The 22,555-nt window shown below is 33.7% G+C and overlaps 1 protein-coding gene across 11 annotated transcripts in view; it reads left to right on the top strand.

The window, feature by feature from the left end:
- The window catches only part of FER (FER tyrosine kinase), a 399,630-nt gene that overhangs the window by 151,968 nt on the left and 225,107 nt on the right, over positions 1 to 22,555 (top strand). Inside the window, exon 11 of one of the 11 annotated variants that reach the window (XM_072958309.1) lies at positions 8,408 to 8,494. The exons of the other annotated variants lie outside the window; for them this stretch is intronic. Within the exon in view, the coding sequence (XP_072814410.1) occupies positions 8,408 to 8,419 (12 nt within the window). The 3' untranslated portion in view covers positions 8,420 to 8,494. Of the gene's footprint in view, positions 1 to 8,407; positions 8,495 to 22,555 lie in introns of those variants that run through there. 11 annotated transcript variants of the gene reach the window in all.

Below are 22,555 nucleotides of genomic sequence, written 5' to 3'. Positions count from 1 at the left end.
TTGAAAGTTCTCATCACAAGAAAACAAATTTTATAACTGTGTGGTTATGATGATCATTTCTCAGTAACACAAATATCAAATCATTATATTACACATCTGAAACTAATATAATGTTATCTGTCAATTGTATTCAGTTAAAAAAGATTCCTTTAAATATTCATTTTTCTTTAGTTCATACAAATAAAGTCAATTCATATCACAGACTAGTTAATGGATGATGCCAGAGACTTTTTTTGCATTAGGCCTCAGTATCTTCATTATCAGGGGAGAAAAAAGTAACCCTTAAAAATTCGAACTGCTTTTATACTGTATTTTAACTATTTCCTGTGCTCGTATTTTTATGCATATACAGTGAATATGTAAGCCAAATCAAGTAAACAGTAAATGAAAAGTAACTTTTTTATTTTTATACACATACATGCATAATATATACATGCATAATATATAAACCAAATGAAAAATCTACTTTTCATTTTCATATATTTATATATAAATATGTATATATGTGTACATATTTCTAATTTGTCTTTTTAATTATGAATCTCTTAATATCTTAGTACAAACTTAACACCCAAAGGTTATCTAGCTCTAAAGGGATATAATAAAAGGACAAAGTAAAGTTAGGCAAGAATTAAATACCTGCTAATTTCCCAACGTGTAAATTAGGACTCACAGTTTTCCTCACTCTTGGATTTGTTGTGAGGAATGGTTCAAAGTTTACACATTTAAGAAGTGCATAGAATAGTGCCTGCCACTTAGTAAGCTACTGTTGTCTTTTATGTAGATGATATTTGAGTATCACAGGAATGATGACTTAATGTGTGCTTATTTCTCGGCTAGTCTTTATTCTTGGTCTTGGTATTATTTTTCATTAAGCATAAATCTTTTAAAAATGTATCCTATTAGTTTAGATGATAGATAAGCATGTTTGAGATCTGCATTGTGTTTGAAGTACAGACTTGCCTGGGTATCCAAGAGGGATTGGTTCCAGGAGCCCCTGCTGTAGTTACAGTTTAGTATTTGCATATAACCTACACCCATGATGATACTTTAAATCATCTCTAGATTATTTATAATACCTAATACAATGTAAATGCAATGGGAATAGTTGACTGCACAGGGCAAACGGAAGTTTTACTTTTTGGAAATTCCTGGAATTTTTTTTTTCCCCAGATATTTTTGATCTCCATTTGGTTGAATCTGTGAGTGTAGAACCTACAGATATGGAGGGCTGACTGTATTGTGTCCTTTAGCCATAATAGGTTACAAAATATTTTTTAAATTAAGTATCATGTAATTAACTTATTACTTATGTATTGCTGACATCAATAGCATTGACCAGCTAATTTTTTAAAGAAAAGTTTTAGTGTTATTAGTTTACTTGAAGCCCACTTTCTTCTTCTACTACTTGGTTAAAATTTATGTTTAAAATTTTGCACAAAGCAGTTTTTACACAAATATTACTCATGTTATATTAATGCCAGTCTTCTTTAATAGTTTGAAAGAAAAAAATTCCTAAATGCCGTTGTATTTTATAACTTCATTCCTAAAATAACATTTTTCTTTAAAGTTTGCAGTGATGGAAAATTCAATTAACAGCTTTTAATACTCATATTGCCTTTCAAAAATAACTCTTTGTTGTCAATTTATGCCATACTATTATTTATTCATTCTATTAGTTGAACTCTGTTTTTTCTTCATACTTTGTTGATTCCTTTCTTTCAGTGTTATTTAAAGGCTGTCTTTTTACCAGCAGGGCAGGGTGGAGAAAATGTGGAAACTTGAATCTAATCGTCATGAGTTCAGTTGCTTTAAGTGAATTTTTACACCCCTAAACCTCGGTTTCTTCATCTGTAAAATGTAATTAGTAATGTGCACCTTACAGAATTGTTACGGGGACTAAAGGAGTGAATGCGAAGACAAAGGCACATTCTAGAGCCCCAGAGATAGTTAGGAAGGTGCTTAGTATGCACTTGGTTTTTGGTCCCTTCTCTTTTCCCTATCCTCTCCATTTCTCTTTTTAAATCTTTTCTTCTATACCTTGTACCTTTGTCCCCATTCTCCTGTTCCCCTCCTCTGCCTTCTTATTAGACAGTGTTAACCAACTTCTGTAAGTATCTATTGTGTGCCACAGATGGAGGCATCCAGGAATAATAGACAAGGTCTCTGCACTTGAAAATCAGCATTCAGCAGGCAGAAAGTTGCCATAAATAATTGATTAACAAGAAAACATCAGCGTTAAGTGCTGTGATGAAATTGATCATTAATATTCCTCAGGCTTTAGCCTGGAGGCCTTGGCCTTCAGTCCTTTTCTTTTCTTTTCAATCATGTATCTGTGGGCTTTCTTTCCCTTCTGTCATGATTTAAACATCAATTGATGACTCCCAAATCTACATTTCCAAGGAAATTAGGAATACTGGAATACCACTCAAGATAAAAATGAAAAATGAAAGCAGAAAAGTTAGGTGACTTATGCAAATTCACAAAAAAGTTAAATGTAACATAGCATTTTAATTTATTAATAGTGATTTTATTATTATTTACACAGTAATTAGATTTTCTTCTGTGGATTTTTTTCTTGGATTACTGTTTACTTAACTTTTAGACAGTAGTAACTGACATTCATTCTGTGTTAATTAAAAATTTAAGAAAATCTTTGGACTATTACATATTGTAGTTTAACACAGATACATTGTTTGAAAAGACAGGAGAAATTTAATCATCTAAAGAAAAATATTTTTAGAAACATGGTTAATTTTTCATGATACTGAATAATAAAATTGCTAAAAATTTCTATTCATGAATGAATACAATTCTTCCTTTTTTCCTATATTATACAATTTTGGTTTTTTTTTTTTTTTTACACCCATTAAAGTAAATCAATCAAAAGCAACTACTTGGCATGTGAAGCACTGCATAACATATTCAGGACATTTCCTAAAAATTTTAAAATAATCTAATTTCCTTCTATCTGAAGAAAGTTATTTCAGCCTCTACAATTTATTTGCTAAGTCCTTGATTAAACTGAATAGTGTCTGTCTTAAAATTTATCTTTTGACTTGATTTGTAGGTAGACGGTTGACCTTGCATGTAGTAGCGAAGGATTCATATATTTTTATCTCCGAAGTCTTTTGTCTTAAACTTTGAAAATTATTTTTATGACACATTAATTTCTTTAATTTAATTGAGAGGTTTAATAAAGAGAATATGTGAATATTATGATTTACTGATTCATTTGGTACCTAATGAAAGAATTTTAAATCCTAATAAATTTTCCCTTTTATTATAATGTTCTGCAGAAAATTATTTCTTATTATTAATATTTAAAAGATTAAGACTCAGCTGTTAATTTTTAAAATCATTGGTTTAGTTTGTAAATCTCAAATGAATGGTAAGATCTTGGACTAAGGAAAGATTTTTCTCTGTCAGAATTTACCTAGAGATCTTTTAGTGTAGGAGCTAATTCTTCCAGAAAAATTCTCAAAATTGTTTAAAAATCATTTAATCCTTTGAAGGAGAAGCAACTCAATCAGAAAAAATCAGTTATACTTCTGTGTACTGTGTAGCACATGTTATAAGGGACTACAAGAAGAATATAAACAAATTCATATTCTTTTATCTGCTTTCATTTTGAAACTTGATTGAATGCTCTCATACTGATGATGTTAGAAACGTAACATTTGAACAGCTAGAAGGTTACATTATTTAAAACAGCATAGTAAAATACAAGAACATTTAGGTAGATTAATAGAAAAGAATACTCAGCTCAAAGAAGCCTATATGTGGTCTTAATATAAGGTTATAAGACTATTTTAAGGAAAATGAAAGATTGAAAGACTATTCTATATGTTTGATAAATATCAGTTTGGATCTTAAGCTCATGCCACATAAAAAAATAAATTTCAGATATATTACTCAAATATAAAAAAAAGCTGCAAAACTAATGAAGAAAATATAAGTGAACATTTTTCTATGTAGAAAAACAAAAGTTAAATTACAGAGTAAAAGCTAGAAATAATATGTGCTGCAAATATGACAAAGGATTAATGTTTTAAAATATGCAAGCAAATCATCCAAATTGGTTTATAAAAGTAATGCATCAATTTAGAATGGACAAAGAACATGAATAAGAAATGCATAATAAAGAAAATACAAGCTTTAATAAAAATATGAAAAATTCAACCACACTAGTAATGAAAATAATGATTAAGAAATGCAATTAGAAAATAATGAGTTATTTAACTTGTCTGTTACCATCCACAGTGGCCTCCTTTCAGCCTATTCACCATGCTCCAGCTGAAGTAATCTTTTAAAATTTCAGATCAGAACAAATCTGGTTATATTGTCCCCCCTCTCCAAGAATGGCTACTTATAATTCTTGGGATAAGCAGCAGTTTCTCTAAATGGTCTGCCTAAATGCTTTATATTTTTTGGCCCCTATCATGGACTCCGGACAGCCAGAATGGATGCTGGTCCTATCCACCCTATGGAAGAAATAGCAAAAAAAAAAAGGTGGAATATAAGGGCTGAAGTCCTGGGAGAAAAATCTTAGAGTAGTTCAAGGACTGATTGTTTTAATCTAGTTTAAGAACAAGTATAGTTAGAGTAAGATAAAAAGAGGTTTGTAAGAAGCTATTAAGTGTGGTCTGAACTCTCACAAGTGAAGCAGTTCTGACTGGTAGTTGTGAATGGGATAATGTGATGCTGAAGTTAAGCATGAATGAACATTGTTGGAGATGAAGACATCCAAGGAACTTAGAAATACAAGAATAATTCTGATAATGTTAGGGGTTCTTCTAGAAAAAAAATAATCATAAGCCACTTGCAAAGATCTCAATAAATGAAGGAGAATGTCTGAGAGGCCAGTAAATAATAGCATTGAGAATGAAAATGTCCTAGATTCACTTATGCTGTTAGTAGAAATACCTCATCTTATATAGGCAAAATTGTAAGCTTAGTATGCTGAGAAAGTGTTGCATCCTTCAGGTCTCCTGGAGTTGAAAAAAGTTTGAGAACTGCTGGGCAAAGGATTTTGTCTTAAAGAGCTCTTTTAAATTCTGAATGCCTCTTATCAAAGTAGCACACTAAGTGTTGTGAGATATGGATAAGTACCGAAAATCAGGAGCTTGGGTCGCTAAAGAGAGTGGCAGTTACTCTCAGTGGGTAGTGCAAGCATGTTAAAAGAATTTGATGGCGGTCCCAATACAGGTAAGCAGGCTAGTGAGTGGGTGTGGTGTTAAAAGAGAAAGTAAGAGATTGCTGAAGGTGAATTTAATATATTTTACAGTTTCGTCTAGGCCTGGCCTTTCCCTTTTCAAAAGTAGTTTAGATTGAGAGATGTAGAAAAAAATTAGAGGAGAAATCGAAAGGAAAAGGTCTTGAAATTTGGAAAGGAGAACTGACTTCTTTTTCTGTGAGAAGGCCAGGGCTATAGGTGGAAAGAAATGGGCTTACCATGAATAAGGAGGAAAAGGGGTAGCTAGTAACTTGGGAAATGTGAAAGGTGGCTGGTTTCAGAGGTCAGTGACTAAAGAACTGTGAGAACAGGATTGGTGGAAGGAGAAAGTCAAGTAGAGTCAAATGAGATCCAGCTGATAAGAAAAAGCTTTTCTTTCTGTTTTTACTGATGTATAGTTGATGTATAATATTAGATAAGTTGTAGGTGTATAATATAGTGATTAACAATTTTTAAAGAATATACTCCATTTATAGTTATATAATAGTATGAAATACTGGCTATATTCCTTATGTTGTAAAATGTATCCTTGTAGCTTATTTTATACATATGGTACATGTATCTCTTCAAATTTATGTCCTTGTTTTCTTCAAATAAATACCCACCAGTGGAATTGCTGAGTCATATGGTAGGTCTATTTTTAGTTTTTTGAGAAACCTCCATACTATTTTCCACGGTGGCTGCACTAGTTTACATTGCTGCCAACAGTGTACGAGTGTTCCCTTTTCTCCACATCCCACCAACATTTGTTATGTGTGTTCTTTTTGATGATAGTGATTCTGATAGGTGTGAGGTAATATCTCATTGTGTTTTTGATTTGCATTTCCTTGATGATTAGCAACGTTGAGCATCTTTTCATTTGCCTGTTGGCCATATGTATGTCCTCTTTGGAAAATTATCTATTCAGGTCCTCTGCTTATTTTTTAATTGGGTTGTTTGTTTTTCTGATGTTGAGTTGTATGAGCTGTATAGTTTGGATATTAACCCCTTATTGGCCATATCATTTGCAAATATTTTCTCCCATTTAGTAGATTTTCGTTTTGTTAATGGTTTTCCTTTGCTGTGCAGAAGCTTTTAAGTTTAATTAGGTTCCATTTGTTTATTTTTGCTTTTATTTCCTTTGCTTTAAAAGACAGATCCAAAAAAAATTTGCTACAATTTATGTCAAAGAGTGTTCTGCCCATGTTTTCCTCTAGGAGTTTTATTCTTTTTCAGAGTGTAATACCTAAAGAAAAGAAATACCTAACGATAAGAAGTTACCAGCAGGTGGAGCTCAGTGTCAGAGAAACCCAGTTTCTGAAATTGAGCTATTTTTCACCTTACATTTTAAAAATTAAATTAAATTAATGCATACAGTTTTGAAATTTATATGTCAAGGTTTTTCTGTTTTTAACATGCCTACCAAGAGTCATCACCCTGCCATGTGGTTCTTAAATATGTGAAAGTAACGCTTTGGTTATTCTGATCATTTAAAATTCTTTGTTATTTCTGGTATTATATATAATGTGTGACAGTTCATTTGCATGGAGAAAACATGCTGAAAGTGAATTTAATTTATAAAGACTGACTTAGAATTTGATCATTTCATTCAGTAATTGGACTGATACGCTCATTTAAACTTGTCAATACCCTCAAATCTGCAAGTATCATAATATTCGTCGTCTTAGTAAATTGCAAATTAGCTGTTAAAGCCAAAAATCGTGGGAATTGCCCTGTGTTCACTCTTTCACAAAGCTCACATCCGCTCCATCAGTAAATTCTCATGGTGCCACTCCCAAAATACGTCCCAAATCTGACTTCTTGGCAGCACCTTCACTGTGATCATCCTAATAAAACACATCAGAAAGTGTAGCTTGGACTGCTTCTGCCAGACTATCTGTCTGCTCCCTTGCTCTTCCTACATTATATTTTCTGTATAGTAACTAAAGTTGATCTTAATGTCATCTTGTATAGCTCCTGCTTATGGCCCTCCAGTGGCATCCTTATGTAACTAGAATAAAATTCCTTAGCAAAGCTTAAACTACATGATCATGTCCCTGCCCGCCTGCCCCCAGCATAGCCTACTCCTCCTCATCTACCACATCTAGCCTTTCTGATCTCACTGCCCTTTGAGCAGACCAAGCCTATTCTCATCTCAGGGCCTTTCTGTTTCCTCTCTCCTTAATAACTTTCCCCGGTTCTTCATATGTCTAACTGCCTTCTTTTCATCATTTCAGCTCAAATGTCATTCCTTTGAGACATCTCTGTGACTTCTCTAGCTGTAATAGGCTTTTATATTATCATCCCTCCATCCCTACCATTGCTAGGTGTCCTATTGCCCTTTTCCATTTCTTACATGACACGTACTTCTAGTATTTTTGCTGCTACTACTACTGTTTTGTTGGCTAACGTTTACTAAGTGGGAGGTTTCTTCTAAGCATTTCTATGCATTAAATACTTTAGTGTGTGTACTTATATGTTATTAACTCATTTGATTGTGTATATACATATGTATGAATGGTTTTAGTATCTATTTTCTTCCCCTATAATCTTTACTAGCACCCCCAAACTGCAGCTCCTACAAGACAATCACCCTCATTTTGTTTACCACAACATTCTTTGCCTTGAGCAGTACTTGGCAAATAGTGGAGGCTCAGTAAATATTTTCTGAATATTGGGCAAGCTCTTAGAATTCATAATAACAAATAGAGTGATCAAATATTTAAGTAAAATTACCTTCTAGGGGAAAGGGAACATTTTCAGAGGAAGAAATCGTGCCTAACTGATTATTCTCGGAGTTCTTTTACATGAAGGTAATAGAGCATATAAAATCATCTACTTAGGCTTCGGGAAAGACTTGACAGTGTTCTTTATCAAAGATGACTAAATGGTAAGTCACCGCTGGATGGGAAGTGTACTTTTAGCACGGCCCAAGAAAAGGTTTAAAATCAGAAATCAAAGGGTGGAAATAGGTATTTATTTAGCTGGAAAAGTATAAACATCAAGGTACTTAAGCAGTTAATAATCCCATCTGTTACGGGTTGAATTATTTCCTGAAAAAGACATGTTGGAATCCTAATACCCAGTACCTGTGAACAGCCCTAAATTGAAAATAGGATCTGTAGATGTAATCAAGTTAAGATGAGGTCTTTGGGATAGGTTCTGATTCAATATGACTTTATTCCTTATTAGAAGAAAACATAGGCTGACATACAGGTAATACAGCCATGTGAAGAAAGAGGCAGAGATTGAAGTTACACTGCCACACGCAGAGATTGCCTGGGGCTACCTGAAGCTGTAAGAGGCAAGGAAGGATCCTTCCCGAGGGATTTTGGAGGAAGAATGACCGTGTCATAACCTTGATTTCAGACTTCTAGCGTCCTCCAGAACTTTGAGAAAATAAATTTCTGTTCCTTTAAGCCACCCAGTTTGTCGTATTTTGTTAACAGCAGACCTAGGACTCTAATGCAGCATCCTTTGTGTTTATTTTCTTTGTAAGTGATCTGAAAGACTACCTAGTGAGGTATTTAGATGATATCAAATGTTTCTAGTTGTGAAGAGTAAAACCAGCAGGTACAAATGATCACAGAAGGAATACCTGAATTATATTTTTCTTGGCTAGAACAAGATGTGAGAAATCTAGCTTTTCTAGATTTTATACTCCTTGACTGTGAACATTAATTTTATTTTATCTCCAAGATTGTTCCCAGACTTGAAGTTCTGTGATTTTATGAACCTCTGAATTTATATGCCAGGCACCTAGTAAATGCTCAGTAAGTATTGAAAGAATAAATAAATACAACCAAACAGGAAATACAGAAAGAGTGAAGAATATAAGTAAATCTACGTTATATGTTTTAAATAGCCTAGGGAGAAAAATGAAACCAAGGAAAGAACTTTGACAGTTAAAATTCATTGTTTATTGAGTGTGTCAACCTATAGCAAAAAGACAAAATTAATAAATTGCTAATGCATCCTTTGAGACTCTGTTTTGGCAACAGAATACATTTGTTGAGGTGGAGCAGGGACTTAGCCCAGGAAGCATAGAATTGTAGTTAATTGCTTACATTTTGGAGCACGGTTGCTTGTATGTGAATCCTGGATTAACCATTTATTGGCCATGTAACACTGGGCAAGTTAGTTCACCTTTCTGTGCCTCAGTTTTCTCATCTGTAAACTAGGGCTTGTGATAGAACCTACCTCATAGGGTTATTATGGGGGATTAAATGAGATAATCCACCTAAAATGTTTAAAACAATGCCTAGCTCATAAAAAGCTCCTTACCCATGTTATCTATAATTATTTTTTAAATGTAACATTTTATTAAATTATTCTCAAAATATAAAATGGGGTTTTTCCCTGATGAACGTGATGTAAAGGTGGATGGTTGTTATAGGCAAAAAAATAAAAATGTTGATTTCCCTTAGAGAAATAGAGGAAATTATACAAACAGGTAAGTCATAATTTTTTTTTAAGTGCATGGAATTGGAAAGGGAGGCAAATGATTTAAAGGTGCCGTGTCAGAACTGTGACCCAGGAAAGTTTTGCCAAGTAAGACTTTTGTATAGTAGGTCTCTCTCACTCTTTTCCTATTTCTCTTATTTGTTTTAAAAAAGATTTCTTAAACTTTGGTCCATTTTAAAGAATGTTCTGCATGGTACCTGAATATGGTATCTGGCATCTAGTATAGTTGCATAGTATCTTCTTTTTTTAAAAAAATGAATGAATAAAACAGCAATTTACATAGCAATTAACAAGCTATTGTAGAACATATTATCAAAACAGGAGTCTTATTTTCTTTTTTTAAAAATTTGTTCTTGTTGTTTAGGGGGGAAATAATTTAGGTTTGTTCATTTGTTTTTTTAATTATTTAATTTAATAGGTAGTGGGGATCGAACTCAGGACCTCATGCATGCTAAGCATGCACTCTACTACTTGAGCCAGACCCTCCCCCAGAAGTCTTATTTTCAAATTAAACATTTATGGTTTTAAGTCTCCCGACACTCTGCTGCTTCTCCAGCTCTGTCACTTCATTGCATGTTATTAAGTTTGACACAGTCTTGCAAGGAAATCTTTAATTTTTATTTTTATTGAAACCTTAAAGATCATTTGTGTGTAGATTCTTTCTCTTTGAATCAGAATTATTAACATTGGAGATTTATACTTCAGTAAAATTAATTAAAAACCACTGGGTTAAGAGAGGCTTTGTAGCAAAGCTTTTTGCAAGGTTTAGTTTCAAAAAGTGCTTGAAAGTTTGGTCTGTTATCAGAGAACTTAAGATTCAGGTTCCTAAAGCAGAAGACTTCTTGTTGTACAGGAAGAAAATGAGTTACTTTATTTAAAAAGTCACTTAGAAAACAGATTTATTTCTTAAATAATGGGTCTTCACTTAATGCATGAAGGTTTCCTCTTGGCTGATAGCATTTGTTGGATATGTGAATGCCTGTAACCCAGAACTGACTGGTATACTTCCCTGCCAACAGGGGGAGATAGAGTCAAATAGGAGGTGCAGATCTGTCTTCTCTATCTTGCTTTTGGCTCAGACAGGAAGGTCTGTTGACAGATTGGCTTCTGCGGGCCCACTATCACCAGCTTTTGGCTAAGGTCTGAGATGTTGAGGAAAAATAAATGTTTCTGTTGTGAGGGTAAGCTGCAGCCCAGTTCTGACTCCCAGTCCTGTCAAACATGTGCTGTAAGGTACAGCAAGGAGGCCGCCTTTCCTTCCACATCAGAAGTGAAAAGAGACCAGGTAAGGGGGAGGCCTCTCAGGCCTGCTCTGCTCTGGGCCCAGAGGTCGTCTGAGAGCCCAGCAGAGCCTCTGCTTTATGGCTTTTCTTCATAACCGGGAAGAATACTTCTCTTTGGCTGCTGGATGTGAGAGGAGATAATTCTTTTGAAGGAATTCTATCACTTCTATTCTAACAGCAGCCAATCCAAGCCCATTAAAAAGTGAGAATGGCTTGTCTTCCACTTTTATCTTATTTGTTCCCTTTGTTCCCCTCTCGGCTGTGAGAAAAATACGTGCTTTCTAATATTCCGAAACATGAGAAGGGAAACGAGTGCAGTTTTGTTGGATATCTGAGGAGAACCATTGCTTATTTTAAAATCTGTGGTGGTATTAAGATTTCTTTTCTCCAGATTTCAGTTTTCTTACTGGCTCGTGAACCTAATGTTACCTTCTTATTTTCAATTTCTGTCAGCAAAGGAAAATAACATTTTTCTTGATAGGTATTATATCGGTGATAATACCTAATAAAATTTTTCACTATGATGTATAGTTCAGTACTAATTTTATAATCAGTTCTTGTGGTTTAATTTAGTAACCTGGAACACACTAACTTCTTAATATTTTAATGCATAACATATCATTTCTATGAGTAATAGGAATGGAGTCCTACCTTAGATAAGGATTATGCTTATATGTTATTTTGCAGTTTAAACTTAATTGCCTGCATCCTGCAAGTCCCTTAATTAATGACCCTATATTTTAGGCTGTCATTCTTTTAGATTCACTATATTGGGAGAAATAAATTCTGGCCTTCAGATAAGAATGGTAAATGTCAAAAAGAATATTCAGTGGTTATATAGTGTCAGTATTTTTTTCTTCTATTTGAAGAGCGTTTAATCAACATATAATTCCTGTTTTAATGTTACTAAATTTGGTAAGTTATGGTGTTCTAAATATTACTGTCTTATAGTCACTGGGTAAGTATTTTTCATAAGTATAAGAATCATTCCTTATATTTGTAAGTTTTGTGTCATCTTGATTTAGAGAGTCATAAAAATGTTAGAGGATATAGAATCCATTGGTGTCATCTTGTCCAGTTTATCATTTTTATATAACAGTGCCCCTGAAGCCTGAGATAATTAGTGACTCACATAGTTGGCTAGTGACATACACAACTCTAATTTTCTGTAGCTATAAAATAAAGTCTTGCTTCCTTTTCATTCTTTATTTCCTGATATATTTTACGATCCTTATTTGATATTTTTCTGTATTTGTATGTATTTTTAATATATCTCATCATTGTTTTTTCAGACAACTTTATGTTCTTTATTTCTCATTTTTGAAATTATTTTTAGTCCTCTTAACTTTTACTTTTATTTTGTGTCAGCTCTGTTGCATGTTTTCAAAATAAAGTAGAAAAGATTAGAATTTTATTATTTATTGTATAAATTTCTACATCATCCTGCATTATTACTACACTATCTTAAGTAAATAGGATAAGAGTTTCTGTGTTGGTGGCTAACAGGCACCATCCTGAGGAAGACATTTAATACAGGTATGCACACTATCATTAAATTTTCAGACAATTCACCAAGTAAATACTTATTGAACTCCCATACCTGTGAACTTCTACCCATAACCATGATAGCTTATCTTTGGTTATTAGCTAATGCTGGCCTAAATATAAGAAGTTTATGATAAATCTGTAAATATACTTTTAAATATTTAAACATTTATCATCAGTCTGCTTAGGCAGATGTGACTACACCCACTCAGACACACACATGTTCAGATTCACATGTACTAGCTTATGTGATGAGTTCATACTTCAGCTGATCAAAGGAGAAGGCTTCTGTATCGTTGTGGGGTCACTATTTGTCCTCTTTTCATAGGGGTGTTCTGACTAATTTGGCTTTTATTCTCTGATACTATTTGATGATGTTTCTAGTAAATTCTTACCACCGTTAAGATACATACTGACTCTTGAGGGCTAATTTTAGGCAGGAGCTATTCCCTTTTACCAGAAATGTAGATTCTGATGAAGGGTCCAGGCCTAGTTTGTCTTCTTCTGGTAACGCCCCCTGCCCCCACCATCTTGCTGTCACTAGCCATCTGCTGCCTCCGTCACGTCACGTAGTATGTCATGTTAATTCTGCTTTGTATATGGCAGACCCATTCTTTACTGTATTTTCACTTCTCTGAAGCATCCTTGTACAGCTCTTCATCTTGTCAGAATTTTTTACTGTGAGCACTGGCATCTTATTCTGGTAAGCAAACTTTTCAAGAGAAGGTCATTCACCCTCTCACATCCCATATGACTCAGCGTTGGAAAGTGTTCCTTAATACTGCCTTTTTAATTCATTCACTTTATGTGAAAGCCTCTGTGTTTTTGAGGCTTGTGGGGTTCGGTTGTACTACATTTACACCTTCTCATTGACGACAGCTCTTTCATATTTCTGTTCATTCCTCTTCATTTATCAAAGATTGTGTTCTCTGGTTCATTGTCTCTTTTTCTACCCTTAGCTATTTGGGATTACTTTAGCGATCATGTGGAAGACCCATCCAAAACCTTAGTTTCTGTGTCCATCAGTCTAAAAATAATGTTGACCACGGGACAGTGGCTGGTAAGCAAGTTTAGACCAAGAGGCTTCCTCTTAAAGGAGGAAGAGAACTCTTTGGCCCTCGTCCCTCTTGAGTTTCTGGCACCAGCTCTGGAATACTTCCTTTACAAACTTCTTGTTTTTTAAGAAACATAGAATCTTTTTAAGTTAGTTTAATTTTAGGCACAGTTTTGCCACATGTCTCTGAGTGCAATTCTGACTGAAAAAGTAAAATTTTAGTAAAAATAGAAAAATGTGACTCAGCATAGTTCTGCTATTTTGTTATTATTTATTTGTTGGTATGTTTTAGAAGGTGCTCACGAGGTCACCAGAGCAGGAGGAGCAAGCAGATGAGGGGCTCTTGATTTCAGATATTTGAAGTTTGGGGTGTCCTAAACTTTCTTGTAGAGATGATTAGCAGGCAGTTATAACATAACCCATAGCCTGATCACTGTGCTGGTGATCATGCAGGACGTGCATACCAAGGGCTGGGAATTGTAGAGACCACCAGAGAAATCTGCTTTCCACAGAGCTCAGATAAAATGAACACTGAATAGGCTGCAACAGATTTGGCAGGACCTCTTTCCAGGATGGGAGTGAAAACCTGGAAAATGCTACCCGAATTTAAGGCATCCAAGTATAGTTTTACATATAAGAACAAGTAGAAAAACACCCGATTTCTCCACAGGTCATTCTCTCTGTGACCTCTACTCTGAAACTGAAGTTAGGAGAAAAAAATTACCTATTTGGATTTCACAGATAAATGTCACTAAGTTCACACAATACAGATCATACGCCTTACTCAGAAAGAATCTTAGATCTTTTTACTCTTATTTAAAAGCAGTTTAATGAACTTATCATCGTGATTTCTCAGAGTGCTGTAGATTAGAAAGAGCAAATGGTAAATAGTGAGTGTAGGCGTGGGGTGGCAGAGGAGAGGGGGTGGAGCAGACTCAGGCATTGTCAGTAACAATAAGTGATAACCCGTATTTTAAAACCAAGGGAGGAATCTGGGATAGAAAAAGGTACAAAATACAGATGGAGGAAACCAAAACAGTTAATCAACCTTATTGATTTAGCAAGATAAGGCCAGATCATGTTCATTGTGATCTATGTAAGAAGACAGAAACATAAATTTGTTTTGTAAGGATAACCCTTTATAAAGATATGGCCAAGTGAGACATCTCATTAGTGCCATTTAGTTCAGAAGTAAGTTATTCTTCCAAAAATTCTCCATTCTACTCAAGTTTAAAGATATAATTAGCTACTTGATTGATTTTATTTTGACCTTTAAAGCCTTAAGGCTACTTGTGGGTAATTTTTTGAATTTAAGTATAATTCTTAGAGCACTGAAGCTGCTTTTAAAAAATTCTAGATATTAGTCCTTCGGTTCCATAAATTATCTTGTTGCTGCACAATCAGTGTAGGGAAGAGAACAAATGGTATGACTGAGATTATATCATAGATTTGAATGTAAGAATTAGTATTCTGAGTAAGAACTTATTATTGTTCTTGCAAAAGTTATTTAACCACTCCAATCTTTGGCTTTATAAAATGAGGTAACAGGACCTGCAATATAGGGTTCTAGATGGTTAAATGTACAGAGGAATGCATGGACAGGGTACAGGGCTCTTGGCACATAGTTAGTGCTCAGTAAATATTAGCTACCTTCCGCATTAGAGCCATTTTCTAAGTGTGTCAGTATTTTTTCAACAGAGATTTCAAGTGTATATTATGGCTATCCTCTTTGACATAGCCCGTAAACCTTTAGCAGAGGTAGGGAGTGAGAGAAGCAATTGCTAATAACAATGATACTCTCAGTTTTATTCACCTATTTGAGTATTTAATAATATCTAAAAAAATCATTTGACTTCTCACTGAACTATTTTGAGATTTAATGAATTTATAGGCACTGAATGGAGCATGTCTGAAATGTGGATCCGAACTTTCCTGTGTCTGTATTCAAAGGCCTTTCCCCTATCCTGGTGTTTTATCTTTAATGGCCAAAAAAAGATAATTTTATTTGTCATGAATGTTTTGTAATTTTCAGTCATATCTAACCTTTCACCATTCCAGGCCTAAAATGCTTGTGTATGTGTGAGTGTGTGTATGTGTGTGTGTGTGTGTGTGAGAGTGTATCTTCATATTAGCAGCATTCCAGGTCCTATAATTATTTTAAATTAAGTTTTACTGGTATTTTTCTTTTTTTTTTAATCACAATCTTGGTGTGATATGAAAATAGTGTATCATTTTGGGGGTATAAATGAACATGTTTTGTATTAAATGTTATGAATTTTGAATCTTGTTTTAGTGTAACAATTTAACTTTAGTAATCAGAGCCTTTCCTCCCCCCTCCCCCCGTCATAAATTTTTGAATGAATGACCAGTGCCCAGCATTTGGTTGACTTTGGGGATGTAATCTAGGCAATGTGTTATAGGGGAAGAGGGAGAAAGGATGGAGTTAGCTTTGTCATCATATGTGTGTCACGAGTAAGATTATTTTACCTCCTCTGATCTTCATTTTCTCATCTATTATAAAGTGAAAAGACTGAAGTAGATAAATCTCTGTCTAACTTGGAAAATTTCTTCTATGACTGACTCCGTATCAAACAGTTTTGTTACATGACTGCTCTGTGGAAAAAAAAGTGTAATGGAATAAAGACTGACCTAGTAATTTTTATACTTATTTTCAATGTTAATCTTTTTATTACATGCCCTATCTATATAAGCTTATATTGATCAACTTATTTTTTCTTAGTAGTTGGTTACCTTTGAAATTCCTTCTTTCTTTGCTCCCACCTTATTATCGGAAACAATGTTGGACCCCCAAAATATGAAAAGAAACTTCAAGCCACATGTGCTAATTAGTGTGAAAATAGATGCTAGCAAAGCAAATAAAAAAGTTAGCCAGTGTTCCAGCTCCTGCACTGTAAATGAATGCAAAGCCCAAGGGAGACGTTCCTGTGACCTTGCTACTGCTGAGCTGTGAATATTGCTGCATAGTTTCTGGAGTTATCAGGGTTCCTGTTGAGAAAAACTGTCTTTGAAACTGCAGCTGTATTTCTGACTGTGAATTTTGGAGCAAAGTGTTGTTTTATTGAGAGAGAAGGTTCTAAAACCTGGAGTGAGAAATGAACAATAAAAATGCACATATACACATTTTAATCTCACTGTATAGAATTTATGGGAATAATGCAATTTTTGACCAGTTTTCATAAATAATAGAATTCATATAAGGGTTTTTTGTTTGTTTGTTTTTTGATGTTTAGGATAGCTGATGATCACTTTACAAGGTAAGTATTTAGTGATTCTTTGTCAGATGTGTATTAGTTTCCTCAGACTGCTATAACAAATTACCACAAACTTGATGGATTAAAACAACATAAATTTATTCTCTCACAGTTGGTTAAAACTCAAAAGTGTCTACAGACTTGGTTCCTTCTGGAGACTCTGATTTTAAGGAAGCTTCTCACTGGATTTAGGACCCACCTGGAAAATCCAGGATCACCTCATTTTGAGATCCTTAATTTAATTATATCTGCAAAAACTCCTTTGCAGGTTCTCCTTTTACAGGGGGAGTCACGTCCAACCCATTAGAGCTTGTGTGTGTATTCTCTTTAATTATCAAGGAAGTTTTCAAAAGTTGAAGCTTTGATTGTGGGTAAGACCCTCAACTTTGAGAGAAGCTGCTTCTTTTGGCCTTTCATTCAAATATTTTTTAAGTATCTATTCTATGAACCTCAGAAATATTAAATTAGCCCAAGGTCATGTGGTCAAACTGCTACAATTTAAATTCAGCTTTGATATCAAATTCTTGCTCTTAATCATCACGCTGTTTTGCCTGCCTGGAGTAGATTTTGCCAGCCCCTGACCTCATATTTTCCAAATAGTCCTTTCCAAACCTCTCAGAAAGGAATGTTGTTTAAATTTTGGTCAATAAATGTCCACTAAATTGCTATATAGGTACAAGAAACATAGGACTTTCTGATCGCTTAATACAGATGATGACACTTGATTCTAGTCCTGGTTTTGACTTTAACTCAGACTTGAACCAGAAACATCTCCAAACTTCTGGTAAAACGATTATTTTTATGATACCTCTCAGTTCTGAAATACTGTGACTGTTTTTTAAAGGACTTTTTCCCCAAATTTTGTCTGGAGGCATTTTGCAAATAGAATGTCTTTGCATATTACAATATATACTTTTATGAGATAGAACTTTTCCTGTGGTTTTTTTGTTTAATTTATAACAGATTTTTAATGAAACACAAAAAAGCCAGTGCTTCCATATGGAAACCTATAAACTTTCAGAAATGAATCTAAAATGTATGTATGTATTTATTTATTTAAATATATTTTTATTGAAATATAGTCAGTTTACAGTGTTGTGTCAATTTCTGGTGTACAGCACAATACTTCAGTCATATAGGAACATACATATATTCGTTTCCATATTCATTTTAGATCATAAGTTACTACAAGATATTGAATATAGTTCCCTGTGCTATACACAGGTATGCAAGATAAACGTGTTGTTTATCTGTTTTATATATAGTAGTTAGTATCTGAAAATCTCGAACTCCCAGTTTATCCCTTCCCACCTCCTTCCCCTCCTGGTAACCATGTTTGTTTTCTGTCTGTGAGTCTGTTTCTGTTTTGTAAATAAGTTTGTCTTTTTTTTTTTTTTTAAGATTCCACATGTAAGTGATACCATATGGTATTTTTCTTTCTCTTTCTGGCTTACTTCGCTTAGAATGACATTCTCCAGGTCCATCCATGTTGCTGCAAATGGCATTATTTTATTCTTTTTTATGGCTGAGTAGTATTTCGTTGTATAAATATACTGCAACTTCTGTATGCAGTCAACTGTTGATGGACATTGAAGTTGTTTCCATGTCTTGGCTATTGTAAATAGTGCTGCTATGGACATTGGGGTGCATATATTTTTAAAATTAGGGTTCCCTCTGGATATATGCCCAGGAGTGGGGTTGCTGGATCATATGGTAAGTCTATTTTTAGTCTTTTAATGAATCTCCATACTGTTTTCCATCATGGCTGCGCAAAACTACATTCCCACAAGCAGTGTAGGAGGGTTCCCTTTTCTCCACAGCCTCTCTAGCATTTATTGTTCGTGGACTTTTGAATAATGGCCATTCTAACTGGTGTGAGGTGATAACCTCATTGTAGTTTTGATTTGCAGTTTTCTGATAATTAGCGATACTGAGCATCTTTTCATGTGCCTGTTGGCCATTTGTATGTCTTCATTGGAGAATTGCTTATTTAGATCTTCTGCCCATTTTTGGATTGGGTTGTTTGTTTCTCTGTTATTAAGTTGTATGAACTGTTTATACATCCTGGAAATTAAGCCCTTGTCAGTCTCATTTTTGCAAATATTTTCCTCCATTCTGTAGGTTGTCTTTTTGTTTTGCTTATGGTTTCCTTTGCTGTGCAAAAGCTTGTAAGCTAATCAGGTCCCATTTGTTTATTTTTGCTTTTATTTCTATTGCTTGCGTCTTTTCCTGTGTTTTGATTATAGTATTGGCAACATATTTATAGAAGATTAACTAGTTACTAGATACTGGGAGCTTTGCTTAGTCCTTTCCATGCCACATTTAATCCTTACAGCAGCCCTATTAGGCAAAACTATTATTATTTCTGATAGGCAGTACTATTATTACTGAAATTGATGTACAGAGTCTTGTGCAACTTGTCTACAGTCATATGGATTGGAAGTAGGAGATCCAGGATTTGAACCCATCAGTCTGACTGCAGAATCGGTTCTCTTTACAACTGCTTAGATAGCCTCTGTTGTATAGTTTCTGTACTTTAAGTGATGTAATAGGGGCTAAAAAATTATGGCCCTTTGTGCCAAATCTGGCCTACTGTCTATTGTTGGGTGGCCAAAAGCTAAGATTTGCTTTTATGTCTTTAAATGATTAAAAAAAATAAGAAGAAAGATAATACTTTGTGCCATATAAAGTTTATATGAAACCAGAGTTCAGTATCTATAAATAAAGTTTTATTGGAACACAGCCTTGCTTATTTGTGATATATTGACTGGAGCTGCTTTCCTACTACAGCGCTGCATACATCGACCTGGTTGAGTAGTGGTGACAGACACCACGTGGCCCAGGAACCGAAAATATTTCCTGTCCTACGCTTTACAGAAAATATGTGCCAGCCAATGTAATATGCTGGTAATTTGTTGTTTTTATCTTTTTATTGCTTTTATAGCAAAAACATTAAGGAGAACTTTTTAGGTAATACAGTTTCTCAAAAATGCATGTTTTAAATAAAGTTTTAGATTATTTTAAGGTTATTTTTAATATTACATGCCGAAGTAAACTTTTGTCAGGAATCAAGAAATGGTAACAAATATTTAGGAAATTATATAATTGAGAATTGCATTTGAAAAATACTTTTGTAGGCATGCTAGTAATAATTTGTAAATTTTCACAGAATGTTATATCAACTTCATAATGCAATGTCCAAAAGTATTTTAAATATTTTCTCTATGTTTGAGGTAATTATCTAGTAGAATATCCTTTGCTTATTTTGATGACTCATATTTAATTATCTATATTTGAGAAGATTCACATTCTCCATTTGTACACTTAGTTCAGCCTTAGTATGAAGAAAGTGAAAATATTAAGTCTCAAGTGAAAATTTATTATTAATTATTTGGTAAATGCAATAATTCTACTTGAATTAATAGTCCAGTTAGGTAATCACAAATAGCCATCCCACATGGATTTCTCATTTAAATCTGCATCACATGTCCTATTAAGAGAACTACATGTTGTGTTTCAGTGAAATTACATTCTTGTATTAATCTATCAGATGATTTTTAATGAACTGCTATAGGCCTTTTGAAGACAGGAGTATGAAATTGTAATAGTTCTCATGCAGACTAACCACATGAGATTTAGTCTACGTACTTGTACATTTTTTTCTCTTCTAGTTTATGTATTTATGTAAAAGCAAAACTGCTTAAGAAAGCATTGTTTTTACTTTCTTAGGCATTGTGGTTAGTATTGGCCAAATGATTAGTGTTATGTTTGTGTAACTTCTATTTTGCTTTGTTTTTTTAAAATCTCTCTTCAACATGCATTTTAAAATAACAAGTTCTTCTTAATCTTATACACCTATAATATCTAAGTAACATTGCTTTTTGTTAAAGTTACGGGAATTTGAGGATAAACTCTTTAATCAACGTTATTTCTAGCAGATTTGAATCTTTAAAAATAGTTACTTTTAAACTTAATTTTTCAAATCTCTTTACCAGACAGATACTCGTTTGCTTGAGTAGTTTGCTGGTTGAATTCCTTCGTTAAGCATGCATTGGCTGATACAGTTTTTCTATACTTTTAACTTGTTCACTCTTGTGTAAAAGCTTTAAAATAATGAGAAGCATGTATAATGTACTAGCCAGTATCTAATTTATGTATCTTGGTTTTTCTTTAAAATCTTTTTCAGTTTTATGATATTTTTGTAATTTACCTAAATGGACTTCTGAAAAATAATTTTACAAGTAAACATGAGTAAATGATAGGTGAAATATCTATATACATTAAATTGTAAAGACCCAGTTAAAATACCTTGTTCTCATACAGAGATTATTACTATCTGTAATAGCTTTGGAACTTTCTGTCTCAGCAGACATTTAGAAAATATTACTTCAAGAAAAATTTTTAGAGACAATTTCTCACATTAACTTTGCAAACTAATGATTATAATTTATCTTTATAATAATATAGTTATTAGCTTATGTCAATGCATTAAGATACCATCATGTAAGTTTTAACTGGAGCCCGAGATAGAATAACTTATTTTATGTGGAAAGGTAAATATGAACTTTCTTAAGTTAGAAAAAGAACTTAGGTACATTAAAGTTCATATTAGGAATTTGGACAAGCTAGGGGTAGGAAAGAAATTTAAAACATCTACTTGAATTAAAACTTATCCAAAGAGAGACGGGAAATTGAAGATGACCAAGGAAGAGAATTTAAAAGAGTTATAGATAACTAAGCTAGGTTTGGTATAGAGTCAGCCCTGTTTATCCACTTTCTAAGTTTTTTATGGACTCATTTCTCTTTGTCACATAGCTAAATATCATGGTGCTAAATGAAGATTATCCCATAAGGGTCCATAGAAGGATATCAGTGAACTTGAGAATATCTGTATGCTATTGCTGGACCGCGTTTGAATGTTTGTTGAGTGTATTAACCATACCTCTATTTGCTTCAGTCATTTACTGTTTCATTTTCCTCATCTGTAAAAAGGAGAAAAATAATAGTACCTACCTGGTAAAGTAGTTGTGAGGATTACATGAATTAATATATGTAAAGGTCTTTTAAAAAGTTTGTTACATAGTATTAGCTTTGATTATTTTTATTTTCTTCCTCACCACCACCATCATTATTATTATTACAGTAATGAGTCTATTTAAAACTTTTCTTGATTTGTTTATAATTATGCTTTCAAAGACTCTAAATTTAAAAAAAAGTTCATATAAAAGTCAAACATTTATCCTGCCTTTTCTGTGTGAACTGTGTTATCAAATAATTACCAATTAACCAAATAAGTGATGAGAGAAAGCATCTTTTGATAGAAATATTCCAGCTAATAATCGGGAAACAAATGATCGAATTTAGAGCGGTATCACCATTTTATAATACCCCATGAATTAGTGAATATAGACCTTGAGCATCAGTAACAGCTAACATCGCAATGTTGTCTCCTGATATATGCCACCATGATCCCCCTAAACGTATTGAATCTAAGTCTGACCTAGCCTCTGATCCCAGCTGCCGCTTTGCAGAAAAGAGGACAGAGGACGTGTTGGACTGCCCCATGAGTATGAAATCTTCCATATCCATGCTGTTCAAAACTCTGAGTCAGATGGCTCGGTTTTTGAACAGCTACATTGTAAGGAAAATGTAAGGATGGAGAAGGAATTTATAGATTAAAAGATGCTTAGAAATACATTAAATAAATTTTTATAATGTTCAA

The sequence above is a fragment of the Vicugna pacos genome, chromosome 3 (assembly GCF_048564905.1).
Source record: "Vicugna pacos chromosome 3, VicPac4, whole genome shotgun sequence".
NCBI classification, from domain to species: Eukaryota; Metazoa; Chordata; class Mammalia; order Artiodactyla; family Camelidae; genus Vicugna; species Vicugna pacos.
This window is presented reverse-complemented; position numbering and strand designations above follow the sequence as displayed.